This window comes from Carlito syrichta, unplaced genomic scaffold, assembly GCF_000164805.1.
Source record: "Carlito syrichta isolate Samal-C Ts95f unplaced genomic scaffold, Tarsius_syrichta-2.0.1 Scaffold59675, whole genome shotgun sequence".
NCBI lineage: Eukaryota > Metazoa > Chordata > Mammalia > Primates > Tarsiidae > Carlito > Carlito syrichta.
Window position 1 is genome coordinate 161,422 of NW_007003771.1, and position 18,122 is coordinate 179,543.

At 48.9% G+C, this 18,122-nt stretch overlaps 1 protein-coding gene across 1 annotated transcript in view; it reads left to right on the forward strand.

The window, feature by feature from the left end:
• Positions 1 to 18,122, forward strand: part of LOC103251677 (signal peptide, CUB and EGF-like domain-containing protein 1) — a gene marked incomplete at its 3' end in the record, with an annotated part of 49,422 nt that overhangs the window by 1,306 nt on the left and 29,994 nt on the right. Inside the window, exon 2 of the mRNA XM_008050275.1 lies at positions 3,249 to 3,380. Coding sequence (XP_008048466.1) covers positions 3,249 to 3,380 — 132 coding nt within the window. The remainder of the gene's footprint in view (positions 1 to 3,248; positions 3,381 to 18,122) is intronic.

Genomic DNA, 18,122 nt, shown 5'->3' on the forward strand with positions numbered 1-18,122 from the left:
GGCGGAAGGGCCGGAGGGGAGCCGGGGGTGGGGGAGGGAAGCGAAGGGGAAAGGACTGACCGAGAGGGAGAGGGAGGAGAGGTGTGGATGGACAGACGGACAGAAAAGGAGGCGCTGGGGGAACAGACAAAAGGACGCAGGACGGAGCCCAGAGAAAGAGACGCAGACGGCTGGAGAAGAGACAGAAAGGCTTGAGGGGGAAGGAGGACACTCAAGTGAGGGGAGATGGACAGCAGGGAGGAAAGAAATCAAAAGACGGTGAACCAGCCGGTGGGAAGGAAGAGAGAGGAGGAGACAGATGGACACCAGGGAGAGACAGGAGAGGGGGCAGTGGGAGGGAGACAGGCAAGAGAAGGTCCCAGATACCTGGAACGGGACGGACAGATGGACAGTCAGACAGGAGGAGGTGGGAGAGAGACACGCAGGAAAGCAGAGGACAGACAGACAGGGGGAGGAGAGACCAGACGTGGGACATCAGTGGAGCAGATGCAGGAGAGGGAGGCAGGACGCGAGTGGGCACAAGCCGTGGTCGGGCAGGCAGCAGAAGCAAGGTGGGCTGCCTGGTAGCTTTTCCTGCCCTCCCTTCCCCTCCTGGAGGGACTTCCCGGCAGAGCTGGAGTCACACTCCCTCCTCCACAGCTTCAGAGGAGCTTCCTCCTGTTCTCTCCTGGGGGAAAGAGGGTCCCACCCACCCCTCTAGGCTCTCTGAGGTCTGTTTTTGGTGGCAGCGTGGGGTCTCTTCCTGGTGTCACGCCCGCTCTGAGTGAGGATGCCAGACCATTTAAACTCCTCCACAGTTGGAGCGAAGCTTGCTTCCATATGCTCTCCTCCCGGAAGCTCAGGAAGCTCAGTCCTGCTGACCATACCCACGTGTGCCTGTGGGAGTCTCTCCCAAGCGTTGGGGTCCTTCGCTTCTGTGTGACTGTTCCTATATGTGCCTCTCTCCACCTCTCTGTCCCTCCTGGTGTCGCTCTGTGTCTGTCTTGTCTCCCACCTCCTGTCCTCTCCTCTGTGGAAACTCTATGACTGTGAAACCCCAGCAGCCAGTCCCCAATATAAGCAAACCACAGAATCTCCAGCCCAGACCAGGGATTGCGGCCAGAGGACCTGTGGGGAAAAGGTCTGTGGCTCCTCTCCCTCTCTCCTTGAAGGTGCCTGCCCTTCCCCACCCCCTACCCCCACCTAAGGATGTGTTTATAAGGTGTGTTGGGAGACGATCCCACTAACCCCTCAGCACCCATCCACTTCCATCCTGATGAGGACACCTACCTAGGTGGGAGATTGCGGGGGTCACAAGGGACTTCAGAGCCCCAGGCAGTTTCCCTTCCCAGTCTCATGCACTGACCCTTGGAAAATGGAAAGGGCCATATCTGTGGCCCACTACCCCTCTCAGAAGTGGCCCCAGTCCTCCCCTCGGGGAGCATGTACATTGGCCCTCTCTGGGCTCTGGTAGCCCTTGAGGCGGTGCCACCCCTGCATGGGGAAATGGACAGCAGGGAGGCAGAGATCAAAAGACGATGGATCAGCCGATGGGAAGGAAGAGAGAGAAGGAGACCGATGGACATCAGAAGAGAGAAACAGGAGAGGGGGCAGTGGGAGGGAGACACTTCCCCAGAAGGCCAATTACAGATGTTCCTGCTGGTCTCTGGCCTTCTGATTGCCGGCTCTGGCCCCCTCCATCCACTGCCTCCTGGGTTCCTTTCCACCCTTCCTTTGGGTAGCTATAGAGGATGGACTGCCCACCTGAGAAGATACAACCCCCCAAAAAGTGATGCCACCTGCTATGTGATTGTGTGTGCACATATGTGTGTTCAGGGAGATCACTCTGGTGTGTGTGCGTGTGTGCGTGTGTGTGTGTGTGTGTGTGTTGATGCCTCTCTTCCTTCAGAGGTGGGCTGGAGTCTTAGGTCTGGGGCAGAGGAGGAATCCTGGTGGGAAGTGACTCTCTAAGAGATACTCAACACGCTTATTTAGAACCTAGACATCAGCCAGGGAGTCATTCAGAGTGGGCACTCTTGAGGGGGCCAGGCAATCTAAGTTGAAGCGAGAGGCATGAAAAGATGGGGACATTCTGAGCTGACCCCTGGGGATACTGTCTTCATGACAGCTGCTGAGAGAGAGTCCCTTGTGGTGCTCTGGGTCCTTCTGTCTGTCTGCCATCCACCTACATGTTGTTCATATCTAGCTGGAAGTAGCATGGCACATAGAAAAGCTCATACTGTGTCAGGGTGTAGTCCCTGCCTCAGTGACCAACGACAGACCTCACTGGACCTCTGTTTCCTCATCCAAAACCTGAGGAATTAACCTGGATTAGAGTTAAGGTTCTGGCTGTGCTATCCTGTGCCCAGAGGCCTCCCCCCATCATCTGAAATCTTTGTGTTTTTGCAGGGGGTGAGGGAGGGTCAGGGTGTATACACAGATACACAGAATCAATTTTGCATTGCTTTGCACAGCAGCTGTTCAAGAATGAAGGTATACATGTGTGTTGAGGAGGGGATGTGGGGAGTGTCAGGAGCCCTCAAAACCTAAACTGAATTTGAGTTTATAAGTTGGGATATGCGAACCAGGCTCACACCTACACCTACATTTCTGAGGAGGGGAAAAGGGAAGAGAGTGGTGGGGGGACAATCAGAACCATGAATGGGGCTTGGTAAGCCCAGTTGAGGGTGTGGTTCCACCACTGACTGAACACTCCAGTAGAAGCTAGAGGAAGAGTCTCATATCTCCCCAGCGTAGGTGGGATGCCATGTTCAGTTCATATGCCTCCTGGTCTGACCTCTTCTCACTGCTCAACCCAGCCTCTTTTTCCCCATCTGTAACCCAAAGGGGCTGGATTTAAGTTTCTCCAAGGACCCTCCTGGCTCTAAATTCAAGAGTAAGGAGACTGGAAGAGGGTTGGAGTGATGCTTATAGGGAGAGCAGGACACACAGAAAGAGGGGCTTTTCCTCATTGTGTCCCTAAGCCTCAGTTTTCTCATATTTGTAGTGGGATGATAGGCGTACTCAGTGGGATTGTCATGAAGATAAATGAAGTCAAGGATATTGATAGCATTGTACCTGGCACATTGTAGCTACCCCAAAGATGCTACCAGTTGCCACTTGTCACACCAGATTGTCCTGTGGCAGTTATCGTCAGTGAGCCCATTGGTCGGTGGAAAGGCACAGGCAAGAGCTCCCCTGCCCCACATCATCGACTGCCTACTCCCGGGCCACATCTCACCTGTTGTCTCCCTCCCACACACCCATAGGAGCAGTCGACGTGGATGAGTGCTCAGAGGGCACAGATGACTGCCACATCGATGCCATCTGTCAGAACACACCCAAGTCCTACAAATGCCTCTGCAAACCAGGCTACAAGGGGGAAGGGAGGCAATGTGAAGGTGAGTCCAGCCCAGCCCTCCCGGCCAGACCCTGTGGCTGCCAGGGCTGCTGTAGGTGGCTGATGCCTGCTGCACTGATCACCAGCCAGGCCTGAGTACTGATAGCACAGGCTTTCTCAGCCTTGGAGGGGATGCTGTGGGCTTTCTGGGAACATGGACTTCTTCCCTGGAGGGTGAAAGTGGAAGTCATGGGGTACCTGACTCTCACTCATATTTGAAACATTTTTTTAAGAAATTGAGATGAAACATTGCATGATGCATTTGTGGATCTGTCCCTGACTGGATATATGGAGAGATGTAAAGACCTAGGGTGACCCCTTCTCCCACAGGTCCCTAACATCAAGTTCAAAGCCACCCTATAGCTTCATCAAAGGATTTGCTCAGTAGTCAGCCACAACGTTTGTGAGGTTGTCTCAGGTCTCCTGTCTTGAGCTCCAGAGGTTGGACAGAGAGTGAGAAAGTTGTGTCATCTGTCTGTCTGTCTGTCTGTCTGTCTGTCCAGCCTTCCTTCCCTGCACCTGGGGTGCTGCTTTGACTGCCTGGCACTAGAAACTGCCTCTCTGGCAGGTGAGAGTCAGAGAGAAAGGAGCAGCCCTGGCTGAGTTGGGAGCCAAGACTCTTTAAGCCAGACAGAAACTTGGGAGCATTTGTCTGCGAGGGTCTGTGCCCTGTGGGTCTGCAGCAGAACTCAACTCTCTCCTTGACTAATGGAGTCACTGATCCCAGTCTCCCCTGTCTAAATGAGGGAAGCTGAGGTTCGGGGGTGGGGAAGTATCTTTTGCAAGATCCCCAAGCATCACAGTGACATGAAGAGGACTGAAACCCAGGTTTTCTGACTTCTCCTCAATAACTCACTAGCATCTTGTTTTCCTCTCCCTGGGCACTGCCCACTTGTTTTTTGAAGTGTGATATTTGTGTTAGGAAAGAGACATGTGAGAGCAAGATGAGCACCTGATGTGTATAAGGCTCGACAGGGCTAGCATTTTGTGGGGGATGCAGCAATGCCTCTTGGGGATGCCAGTGGTTCTTCATCTCATTTATTGAGCATCTACTTAAGGCTGAGTGCTGGGCAGGTGACTTTATCCTGCATCATGCCTGGTTCGGTCATATCCCTGGCTTATGTGGGGCCCAGAAACTGGAGGGGGAAACTGGAGCCTACTGCAAATCTCTGGAAGAAGGCTGAGCTAGAGGCAGATAAAGAGGCCTAGTAGAATGGGCTGGCCTGGCTTCTAGCAGGGCCTGGAGATTAGCTCAGTGGTTCGAGTGTCACGTGTGAGCCTCTGTGTGACCAACTTCTGACCCTCTGCTCTGCCTCCCAGTACCCTGGCAAGGGAGAACCATGGTTGACCCCTGTCTCTGCTGGTTTAAGCCCCTGACCTGCCTCCCCTAGCCCTGTTTCATAGGCCCTCACCTGCTGTATGCTGCCAGGAGGCCCACACTTTGTCTCCTGCCTGTTTCCCAGAAGTCCTACAGAGTCCAACTTTAACTTCCCACTCCACCTGAGCCCTGGTTAGGAGTCAGACTATTGTCCCAAACCCAGCTCTGCCACCCACTGGCTCTGTGGGCCTCATGTTCTCATCTTCTAGAGAGGAAAATTGCTTTGCCCGAGACAGGGGGAGGCTTGTGAATGTGCTTCCAAAACTTCCAGTTCACTCCAGCCTCTGCTCTTCACATCCTAAAACACTGAACAACTCCTGTGTCCTGGTACATGCATGCGCACGTACACACACACACACACACACACACACACACACACACACACACACACACACACACACACGACTGTTCGATGTTTGTGAGCCCCAGCTCAGGATTTCCCCCTGCCTGGAGCTCCTTACCCTCCTCTTGTGTCCTGACTAAATCTGAAGGCTAATCATTCTTTAGATTTTCCTCCTCTGGGAAGCCTTCCCTGATGCCTCCTCTTACATATGCACACACTTACACATACACACACATGCATGTGCATGCATACTAGGCTGCATTAAGTACCTCCTAGACTCCCAGAAGCTCCCAGGCTTCACTACATCACTGCACTTTTGGCTCTGGATTATAATTGCATGTCTTGCACCCCTCCCTGTACTGTAAGCTCATTTATTGAGCACTTGCCATAAGCTCGGTGTTGGGGCCACCACACCAAAGCCGTCAACCCTAGAGTGTGCCCCTAGGAGCTCCCAGCAAGCTCCTCAGTTACAGAGAACCTTTCGCATGTGTCACTACGTTCCCATCCCCAAGGCAGGGCCTGGCACTGGCATGGGTGTGCAGAAAATGTTTAGTCTAAGTTGACTTTCTTTTGCCCAGGCTGGAGTCCACATGAGATGAGCAACCTGTGAGATGCCCACAAGGGGACATGTGGAGTGGAGCACGGGGTTCGTGGAAGGGCTTGTTCTTGCCACAGTGTCATTTTGACCCATGATTGAAAACAGGGGCAGACCTGGCCTCTGCATGGGGACTCCAGTTTTCACCCCACCTCTGGTATGAAAATTGGCCCTCACCGAGCCTAGTTTCTCCTTCGGTTATGTGGCCCCAAAATATTCCCCATCACAGGTCATGCTGAAGGTGGAGGGAGGTATAGTGTAGCGTACTGGGACCTGGCTTTCAATCCACAGCAGGCACTCAGTCTACAGATGTGCTCAGTATGCAGGTGACAGCACCATTCCCGTTATTCCATTATCATCACCATCTGTTCCCACTACTGCTCAGAGTGGTTCAGGCTCAAATGAGATTATGAATGGTAAAGACCTTTGAAAATCGCTCAGTGCTACCTACCTCAGAGGTGAGTGTTATGGTGCAGCCTGATCCCTGTCCTCCAGCAGCTTGTGGTCTGTAGGGCTGCATGAGCTTTTTTTTGTTTTTTGTTTTTTTTAGTTGGAATCTCACTCTGTTGCCCAGGCTGGAGTGCAGTGGCATGATCACAGGTCATTGCATCCTCTAACTCCTGGGTTCAAGTGATCCTTCTGCCTCAGCCTCCTGAATAACTGAGCTACAGGCACACGTCACCACACCTGGCTAATTTTTTAATTTTTTTGTAGAGACAAGGTCTCACTGTGTTGCACAGGCTGTTCTTGAACTCCTGAGCTCAAGAAATCCTCTTCCCAAAGTGCTGGGCTTACAGGCATGAACCACTGCATCTGACTTGAAAATTCCTAATGAATAGTATGGGTCGGAATCTACTGCATTACCATATTTACAAGAAGGAATGTTAGGAGCCAAAAGTAGGACACCATTTGGTTACTTGTCCCCTAAACCCTCAGTGAGGGAGTGCTGGCATGGGTTCCAGGGACCTGAGTGGACCTGTCCTGCTGCACCCAGGTTTTCTCATCCCTGGGACCCACCCACAGTCATCAGTCAGAATCAAGGCAGCCTGCTGGAGTGTCCACCCAAAGCCATTAGAACCCTGCTGGCTTCCCTGGGATGACTCTGCAGAGGCTTCTGGGGTCCTTGAAATCTGAAGGAGCTGGCAGGCCACCCAGTGGTTCACATTCTTGGTTTACAGATGGGGAAATGAGGCCTGAGGGTGCCGGGGCCTTTCCTGAGTTGGGACTAGAGCTCAGGTTTGGTGAGCCCATTTCTCCACATTGCATTTCTGCAGGTGTTTATTCTTATCTGTAACTTTCTGTCCTGAGAAGAGGGAATGAACAGTCCATATTCAGCTGAGCACAGTGGTTAAAGCATTGGCTTTGGAATCAGACTGCTTGGGTTCCAATCCTGCCTGTGTATCCTGGGCAAGTTCCTTAACCTCCATCGGTTTATCAATAAAATGGACCTAATGCTAGGACTTACTTCATAGTATGAGAATTTAGCGAAATAATTCATTTAAATCAGTGAATTAATTTAACGAATTAATCGTCCCATGAGATGCACCATGTAAGCATTAGCTCTTACTGTGATGAAGAGGAAGAAGATGATGATGGTGATGTTGATGACTGTGGTGGTGTTGATGATGAGGGTGATGGTCACGGTGATGACATCATGATGATGAGGAGGAGGAGGATGATGGCAGTATTGGTGACGTATCTGGTGATGACCGTCATCATCATATTAATGATCATGTTGATTATGATCAGTATGTGAACAGAGATGAAGCTTTGCCTTTTTCCAGTAATGGCTGGGAAATGGGGTATTCTGGGCCATCGACTGTTCATACAAACCATATGCATCTATCCATAGCCCCCCCAGAGATGTACAGACAGGTGCGCCATTCACAGATGACTGTTTACCAAAAATGTACAATAAAAAAATACATGGGTCAGAAGGCTTTCTTTTGTTCATCTAAACCTCCTTCAGTGATGGCCAATATGCTGACACTTTCTCCCACAGGAGACATTGGCAATCAATCACTGCACTCTCCAGATAGTCATTTCCAAAACAGATAAAAACTATCTTCCCTCCCTGGGCTCCTGCATCTCCAGGTCCTGAGCTGGTGTGGGGTCCTGCAGAGGCCGGGCTTGGAGTTTTGAAGGAAGTGAGCACCCTGTCCTGTAGATCTCACCAACTTTGCTGTTTGCTGTGATAGGCACAGAGGATGGACTCTCAGCAAAACATGCCCTGAGAGCGTGGCTTCCACGGTCCCCCACCCCGTTTTTCACGGGAAACAAGCACTATGTGGGGCTGACTGAGCCTCTTAACCCCGTTAACCGTGACACCTTGAAACTTCTGCTGGTTGTGTAACCCCCCCTTAGCAAACCTAGCCCTGGAGGCCGCCTGCCCCCTATTCTGGAAACCGTTTATTTCTATACTTTCAAAGCCATCTTGCTGCGTGGCCTCTGGATGTGTGATGACAATATGGCCTCCATGTAGCAACCATGCTGCTGCTGTGTCCAGCAGCGGTCTGGGGCCCACGCAGCCAACTTAACCCTGGCAGGGGACTTGTTGTAGCCAGACTCATGAGGTACCTCAGACAACTGGGAAAGGCTCTGAGCAGGGCTGAGGAGAAAGCAATATTTTCTTGATGATCGGCATCTTGATGGAACCTGGAGTAACTTGAGGTAAACTCATGGATGTATAGAGTTGGAAGAAACTTTAAAGAGTATCCAGAGCAGCCATCCCTCTTCACTGCCCTCCCCAGACCCGTTCACACCTCCGTTTTAGCCCATGCCACACTGGATTTACATTTTCCCATGTCTCTTTCTGGAATATGGGCTCCCCAAGGGCAGGGTCTGTGACCTGTTCAGCTGCCATCCCTGGAACCCAGCATTCGGCCTGGCAGGGGGTTTGAAAGGCATGTTTTGGGTGAAAGGGTGGGTGGACTCCAGGGGTCACTTCCTCCAGGAAGCTTTCCCTGGTCACCTAGCCAGAGGAACTATCACCTGTGAGCATCACTCCTCAGTGCGCCTATCACATTTAGGTTGTGAGGACTGGGTGAGTTCCCTCAGAGCTGAACCCAGAGCTGGTGTCAGCCGACAGTAAAGGACCATTATCCATCCTGGAGGGCCCTGGAAAAGCCTCCTGAGACTTCACAGATTTGAAGGTTTTACAGACGTGGGAGCTGAGGCTTGGCGGGGAGGGTAGACTAGTCTAAGAATATCTGGTTTGGACAAGTGGCAGGGTCAGCCTGGGAAAACCGGCCACCCAGCTGAGAGGCAGCAGGGCTCAGATTCCAACCCCCATTAGCCAAGGGGTCCCAGCAGCAGGCCAGGTGCCCATCAACCTGCCTGGGAGCAGCAAGGAAAGTTCCTTAGATCTATAGAGGGCTGGAGGGAAATGCACACATTCCCTCCCTTGCTGCTGCCAGCTAGTCTGAGACAGGTCCCGGGAATGTGAGGGGCCAAAAAGCACATCATCATCCATATAAGTGGGAAGAGGACACCCCTTGGACTTAGCCCAGCATTCATCTCAACCACTTTGAGCTACTATGATTTTTTTTTTATCCTTCCCTTCCTAACCTCATCCCAGCATCACTGCCTTTTTTCAGTTGCCAGCTCCTTCCAACCTCGGGGCCTTTGCACATCCTGTATCTTCTGTCCCTCTTCAGTTAGCTAAACCTGTGCATCCCCAGCATCCCCAGCCCCTTGGGCGGAGGCCTTTTGGAAGCTGCCAAGGCCAGCTCTGCGCTGACCTCCTGGTCTGAATTAGCCAGACCTGTGTGTGTTCATTCTGCCGAGGGGGCAGACTGGGGGCTACAGGGGACATTTCATCCCCTTTAAATGCTTCAACTCATTTAACCTTAATTGCCTTGTTTTCATAGACATTTGCTAAGGAAAAGGACCAAATTATAGCTTGAATTGGACCTTACTAATCTTAATTAAAAGCTCTCATTTATAATCAGGACCAGGCCCCAAACAAGGAGCAAACCGCCCTCAAATGGACTGTTTAAATAACTAAGACCCTCTTGATAATCACTGTTTAGTCTGAACCAACAGAACATAGCACCCCTTCTATGTGTACTTAATTTTTTAGCCCATTTCCTCAAGTGGTTTATTCCACTTGCAGGTTCCAACTCGGGCCTTTTCCAAAATGCTATAATTAAAACTCTTGGGGGGGAAATAACTTCTTTGTTTTGGCCACAGTATATCAAATATATTACTATTTTCCTCTGGAAAAATAAAAGGGGAAAAATGAAAAAAAAAAAGGGGAAAAATGACAACCTGACGGCCATCAGAGGTCACAAAATTAGCATGTGCATAATGAATGTAAATTGTTACTTCCTGAATTTTATATCCCCGGGGCCTACTGGTCAATCACTGAAGTTAGGTAGATTACAGCGTATGTAATTAAAGCGTTTTAACAAAACTCCTAATAACACACTCAGTGATCCCATTTAGTTTAACATGGGGGGGGGATCTTAAAACCAATTGACCTTCTTAGGAAATAATGTCCATGACATTAAATCATTTTCATTATCATCATTACACACTGTACTGAAACTCCAGATCAAATTCTGCTTTTTGGGAGGCCAGGAAAGGTGGTAGGTGTGGGGGGAGAGGGGGACAGAGAAGGGGAAATTCTTCTTCAAGTTTTAAAACATGCAATTATGCATGCTAACAGGTGCTCTGCTGAAGATGAAAGCACTCAAGTCCAGCAGACCAACAGGCAGTAAGAAATTGGATGTGACTTAAAATTCCAAGTTGCTGTCAGCTAGCAATTAGGCAGTGTTGCTTGCCAGCTCTGCTGCAGAGTTAAGACCTCTTGGAGAGTTCTGGGAGCCTACGTCCATTTTTAGGAGGAAAAATGAAAAGCTCATGCTGTTGCATTTAAGCCTTGAAGGCAAGTTTGTCTCTCTGGGCCTCAGTTGGCCCATCTGTAAAATGTATGCACTGAACTTGATTCAGTTAAGTGTAAAGAATGTTCACTGAGCACCTACTCTGTGCCAAGCTTGGTGCTGGGGCCTTGAAGGCCTCACTGCTTTGTAGGAGAGACAGACTGGAAATGAGATGAGCATAACAGGGTGTGGAAAGTGCAGCAAGAGAAATGCAGACAGGACTCAGTGGTGGTCAAGTAGAGAGAGTGTGTATCTGTGCCTGAGGAGGGGGAGAAATTAGGGAGGACTCTCTGGAGGAGGGGTCAGGAAAGCAGAGCAGAAGCAGGTCTCTGATCCTCCTTCCAGCTCTGATGGTGGATGGAAGCATTTGTGGAAGGATCCAGAGGCCTGAATTTTGATCTTTGCTAACTCAGTAAATCCAGCAAGTGACTGAACCATCCTGTGCCCTGGTCTCCTCACCCATCAAATTGGAGCCACAACACCTGCCTTTTGGAATGTGCATTCGAGCAGAGATTTGAGGAGGAACAGAGGCTCACTGTCCGTGAGAATGTGTTGAAGGCATCACCAGGGCCTGCATGTTGGGCTTTTTTTCCTCTAAATCCCCATTTCTCCTGGCATTAGTGGGTCTCTGTCTCTACCTCCCACTTCCCATCTCCAGGCTCTGTGGGCAGTTGCCTCTCCCCCTACTCCCTCCTCTGGGCCCTCTTGCCTCCTCTTGGCCGCTTCTTATTACAGTGGCTGTATTTGTTTTTCCATCAGAGGAATGCTAACCAGAAAAAAACCATTATTTCTAAGAAAATAAACTGTGGGCTTGTGTGCCTTTGAATGCTACTGAAATGGATGACGGCCTTCCCCAAAGGCCTTGAGACAAAGAAGGCTGGGGGCCTTGTATGCGCGGGCAAGGTCAGGGGGGTCTCGGAGGGTGCGCTGTGGAGGTCCTCCAGATGGGCCAGAGCTGCGGCCCCTGGGTGGAGAGAGCTTAAAACCCTGACCAGCTGGCTTGGACTTCTGGCCTGGGTTAATCACAGCTGCCGGCATGGATCACTCTCCACTTCCTCCAGGGTCTCCAAGATGCATCACTCTCTCTGGGAGTCCCCATGACTTCAGTCTGTAGCCAGGAGCAGGTCCGTGGAGAGCAGGTTCCAACCCTGAGTGGCCTGGGGCAGGTCTGTGGACCTCTCAGGCCTCAGCTGCTGACTTCAGAGTTCAGAGCTGTCAGGAGATCTCAGACCCTCGGACTCACATGGGCAGCTCCTTCCTCAGAGCAATGCTCTCCTCGATGGTGCCCAGTGCTAGCTCAGTCTGTGGGGATAGTGGACAGGCTTCAGCTGGGTTTAGCCACCTGTCCCTTCCCACTTGGGCAGCCTGGGCCTGGCTGGTCTATTGGTGGGAGAAATTCTGCTCACCTGAGGTTGTGTTCCTCTGTGTCTGGACCATTCTCACTCTCCAGGTTGGCAGCCCCTTGTGGCTTGGGTTTAGGCTGAGGGCAAGGGGCCTAACTGAGAAAGCATTGGGAGAGAGGGGAAGAAGTGGGAAGGCAACCTGATCCTCCAGGAGGACTACGGACCTCGGATTCCTGGTTCACAGAGATATGGTCTTCTCTGGACGATTGTGTCATGGTTAGGAGGGAAGAATCTGAAACTAGCCTGCCTTGGTTAGAATTTTGCCTTTGCTGCTTTCTAGCTAGGTGATCTTGGGCAAGACGCTGGGATTCTCTGAGCCTCTGTTTCTTTTTCTATGAGATGTGGGAAGTTTAGACCTCGCTACCTAGGCTATAGTGAGGGTTGAGCCTGTTATCATCAAGACTGTGCCACTGCAGTTACTTTTATTACTGTTGGAGAGAATCTACACCAGAGGATTGGGAGAAATAGACAATGGGATCGAACTGCACCAGGCTAAGCAGGCCCTGCTAGCTGCTAGATTCGGTGGGGCAGCCTGCGAGGTTAGAGGAAGAAGCCCTGAGTTCAAGTTGCTGTCAGCTCTCAGTTCCCTTCTTTGGGCCTCAGTTAACTATAAATCTAGGCTGGTGTGTCAGCTCTGGGATCTGGCTTGCCAATCCTAAGTGGCACCTCAGGCTTTCAGACAATTCCATGTCTCTTATGATCTTACTGAGCTCAAGGGTGGTAGGGTCCATGGGAAAGCCCTCAGAGCCTGCAATTTGGGGGCCTAGAGCATCTCCCTAAGGAGATGGAAGAATGCCCATGCCTGATAATGGCAAAAGGGAGCAATAGGGGCCTTGGCCCAGGGCTGGCTGAGCCAGACTCGAGCCTCACTTCCATCTCCAATACTCCACCAGGCCAGTTTTCTCCTGACTGGATTGTTTCAGTATCCACAAGTCCTGATGCTGGAGTGTAGGAACAGCCCCCAGAGAAGGGTTCAGAAAGGAAACAATTAACTGCTCCTCATCCTAATGGTTTGGTAGGGAAATCCCCCTGGTTCTTGGGAGCCATGCACCCCACAAAGAACCCAAGCTGGGCAAGTGGCATTTGAGGGCAGTTCAAAGTGAGCATCTTTGTGGTTTATCTCATCCAGGCAGAGCCCTGGAGACCCAGCCAGCCCAATGGAGAAGAGTACCCACAGCATTCGCTTGCTTTATTTTTTAAATACCTCTATTGAGATTTAATTCACATACCATACAATTCACTCCTTTAAAGTATTTAGCTCAGTGTCTTTTCTTATATTCACATTGTTTATCCACTACCACAATCAATGTTAGAACCTTTTGAATACCCCAAAAAGAAACCCTGTGCTCCTTGGCCTTTACCACCTCTCAAGCCTCCAACCCCCCTAGCCCTAGGAAACCACTAATCTACTTTTTGTCTCAATAGATTTGTTCTCCTGAAGACTTTATTTACTTATCTATTTTTGAGTCAGAGTCTCACTCTGTTGCCCAGGCTGGGTTGCAGTACTACCATGATAGCCTCCTGGGCTCAGGCAGTCCTTCCACTGCAGCATTCCAAGTAGCTGGAACTACAGGCACATGCCACCACACCCAGTTAATTTTGGGGTTTTTTTTTTTTTTTTAGAGATGAGGTTTTGCTGTGTTGCCCAGTTTGATCTTGAGCTCAAGTAATCCTCTTAGGCTCAAACAGTCCTCTTGCCTCAGCCTCCCAAAGTGCTGTGATTATAGGCATGAGCCACTGTGCTTGGTCTGGAGACTCTATATAAATGGAATCATACACTACGTGGTCCTTTGTAACAGAGACAGCATTAACTCTGAGCCAGCAAGAGTTAATTCCTGGCTTCCCTTGTACTAGCTATGTGATTCAGGGCAATGCAGGCAGAGTCTCTGAGCCTTGGTTTTCCTCTCTGTAAAATAGAAATGTTGGTACCCAGCTCTCAGGGCAGTCATGTGTGAAGGATCTGCAGACTGCCTCCTACATCACAAGGGTCAGTCAGTGAGGCCATGGTCATGATTATTCACTTGTTCAACACCCAGCAGATTCTGCTGAACACAGTCTGCAAGGTTCTGAGACTCCAGCAGAACAGGACGCAGTTCTTGTCCTCATGGACTTGTAGCATCAAAGGACACAGACATAAACAAGCAAGAGTACTACCAGCGTCTGTATAGGGGGCCAGAAGCCCAGGGCAGGGGAAGGGATTGTGTCTGCTAGGAGATGAGAAGCTTCAGGGAGGAGGTGATGCTGGGACTCGGGATACAGAGGTGAGTAGGTGTGAAGGGGAAGGACCTCTACTCAGAACAGCATGCACAGAATTGTGGAGGCTTGAAGCCACATGGGACGGGGAGAGGTCACTAAGTATCTTGAACCCCATGGTTACGTTGGATCACAGAGTGGGAGGGGGAAGGGAACCTTCCCACCCTCTGACTGAGCCATGGTCATTGTGTGCAGTTAGGAATGAAAAAGTATATAGATTTGTGTTGGTTTTGTGTGACCTTTGACCTTTCCCGTAATTAACTGCTGGGCCCACTTCTGGCATTGTCTCTGCAGAAGAGAAACCTGATCGATGGATGCCAGGGGTCCTCAGAGAGCGGGTCTCATTACTCAGTCATTACAAACCCAGAGCTTAACCCCGCGCCACCGGAGACAGGGGGCTTAATCCTTCCTGCTAGGCAGCCCAAGAAACTACCTTCCCGCGAGCGTAATTAGCCAACAAACCGGATTAAGATTTATTCATCAATAAGGACTCAACTTCCTAAGCCATACATCTCTCCCAGAATGGTTGCCTGATCTAAGGAGGGCATGGTTTTTCCTAAAGTCCCCAGACAAAGGCGAGGACGCACTAGCGCCTAGCCAGGCAAGGGGTCTTTGTTAGAGCGTTTGGTCTCCACTGTTTGTGAGGAATGTCTAGAAAAATGCCAATTTCAGGGGGGAAATTAGAAGACATTTTCAGTAGTGATCTCTGAGAGTAGAGAGTAGGATGCTTTAAAAATTCTTATTTTGGGAAGGTTTCCAGTCCTGACTTTGAGGAAAATGCCCTAAAATAGTGTTAAATTAAATGAGAAGGCATTCTGATTCATTGCAATAGAATCTTTTAGAATCTAGGTACCACAGAATAAATATATATTTTATGGGGTAACAATAATCCATTTTGAATTTTTTTTTAAATGGTTCATCCTGCTTAGGTTCCAAACCAGTGTTGTTGGCATGCAACCACAGCTGTGGGGTTGTGTGTGTGCACGCTACCATTTTAATATATGAAAAGTGGAATTGTGACCTTTCAAAAATCCCATAATGAGCAGTTCCTCATGCTGTTTCTCCCTGCTCTGTGGATGCTGTCTTCTGTTGGAAATTGAGCTTTCATTTAGAAAAAAAATATATATATATATCTCCCAGCCTGGAGTGGATTGTTGGACTTCTCATCTCCAGTGCTCAGAGTCTGAAAGCTGGCCAGATCTTTTGTTCTGCCCACTTTCTCTGTTGATATGAACCATCCCTGTCACCATCCCTCAACCTCAAGGATAGGTTCAGATTTTGGAAATAAAAATAATAATGCACATGATATCTCTTCCCCACCTTTCTCCTTAATGACTTTTTGAAGCATGAAGTACTCTTTTATTTGTCTCTCGCACCCCAAGGATGTGGCTGCATCCGCAAGAATAGAGCCTGCACTTGAATGCAGCCCCTGGCTGGGGGAGACAGGGTCCTCAGCCATGCTGTGCTTCAGCCTTCTCTGTAAAATGAGATCAGTTCTCACACTGGTTTCACATGAAGTGGCATCACTCCAGTCTCTGCCTCCCTCGTAATGTGGCCATCTTCATTCTGTTTGTCTGTATGTCTTTATGTGGTATTCTTCTCTCCGTATGCCTGTGTCCGATTTCCACCTTCTTAGAAGGACACTGGTGGATGGATTAAAGACCCACCCTAATCCAGTATGACCTTATCTGAACTTGATTACATCTGTGAAGACCCTATTTCCTGATCAGGTCACATTCTCAGGTTCTGGGAGCCAGGACTTCAACTTATCTTTTGAGAGGACACAGTTCAACCTATAACAGTTCTTTAAAAATCAACATCCAGAGAGCTCTGCTCTGTCCTCTACATTCCTTTCCCATCTCCCCATCCCATCTGCCTGTTTCCCATTCTCTGGTTTTCACCATACTTAAAAAGGTAGTCTGAGCCTGCTGGGTGTCTTGGAGGTCTGTGGGGCCTCTTCCAGGTGTGGTGACTCCTGGATATGTTTTTATAATAATAAATCCACATGCCGGGCTCAGTGGCTCAGCCTGTAATCCCAGCACTTTGGGAGGCCAAGGCGAGTGGAATGCCCGAGCCTGTGGGTTTGAGACCAGCCCAGGCAACTTGGTAAGACCTTGTCTCTACAATAAATCAAAAAATTAGCCAGGTGTGGTAGCATGCACCTGTAGTTACAGCTACTTGGAAGGCTGAGACAGAAGGATCACTGGAGCCCAGCAGGTCAATGCTGGGGTGGCCATGAGCATGCCACTGCACTTCAGCCTGGGCGACAAAGTGAGACTCCAACTCAAAAAGAAAAAAAAAATCCACTTGTGGCAGGGATTTTTTTAAACTGGTTTGTGTGTTTATCACTTGTGTATTAAAGAAGAAGACTCACATGGTTTAAAAAAAAAATCTAAGGCACAAACAGAAAATCAGGGAAGGTTTGGTTTATGAGTGGATGCCTCCATCCAGGGCATTGGGGAGGTAAAGCTAGCTATCACAGAAGCCTGGAGAGCATGGCCGGCCTGGGGAATGAAGAGGAACTGATGGTTCTAAGAGATGCTCAGATCTGGGGGAGCTCTTTGGGGACAGGTTAAGGCAAGAGATTCGAGCAGCAAACATCTTGCACTCCCCATCCCACTGTGGGGAGTCAAAGGGAGGAAATGGCTGGAGTTTTATTGACTATTCAGCCATATCTTTATAATGCCTTATTGTATGGTGACCAGATAGTTTATCATTTCAATAATGAAAAGATTGCTGTGAATAATTATACCCAGACAACAGGCATAAACTGGAACTATGCCAAGAAAATTGAACTATATGATTTTATTCTAATTAGGAGAAGAAATATTGTGATTCACCCTGTTCCTCATTCTCTTTCTCACAGGAGAAGAGACATATTCCCATTAAGACAGCTGTTTGACTGCATTTTATGGAAGCAATGATGCTGTAACGGCTTGCATTTCTTTACTTTGGCTTTTAGGAAGCTCAGAACCCACCTTTTGTCATTGTGCTGCAATTACCAAATATATTTCTGTATATTGTCACCAGCTTTATCTATTCTTCAACTTTCATTTATTTTTCTTTGTTCTAACATCTTATTCCTTTGAAAATCTTATTGTATGTATTTTGTAAGCTGTTTGGATGGATAATTTGTTTTTATTTTTGTGTTTTATTATAAAGATGTGAGATACAATTCAGAGTTAGGTATACAAACGTTGATTATGTAGGTACCCTTGTTGATGAGGTATGCCACTTCCTCCCCTAGCAGTTTCCCTCAACTGTCAATCCCATCCCCCTCCCCTGACAGTTTCCCACTACATCCAATCCCTTTCTTATCATATTATAATTGTTCAAGGTCCACTTATGCATATGATACTCTGTTCTTTGTTTCTGTGATAGATCACTGAGTATGGATGGATAATATTTGAAGGAACGGGTGAGTAGGTTAATAGAACTTTGGATAAATAGATGGATGAATTTTGACTGGATAGATGGGTGAGTAGGTAGGTGTTTGGATGTATGTGTGTGTGTGTGTTTGGATAGAAGAGTGGGTGTTTGGATCAACAAATGCATAGATGGGTAGCTGGGTATTTGGATGTTTGGGTGAATGGATGTTTCAATGGATCAATGTGTAGATGAATGGAATGATGGGCATCTGGCTGAATGTTTAGGTGGATGTATGGATGCATGTTTATATGGATGTATGTTTAGATGGATGTATGGATGCATGTATGTTTGGATGTATGGGTGAACATTTAAATGGATAAATGGCTGGATGTATAGGTGATTAGATACATGGAAAGATGGTCAGCTGAGCAGTTATTTAGATGGATAGATTTTAGCATAACTAGATAAAAGGAAGAATGGTTAGGTGGGTATTTGAAATGATAGGTTATGGGATACAAA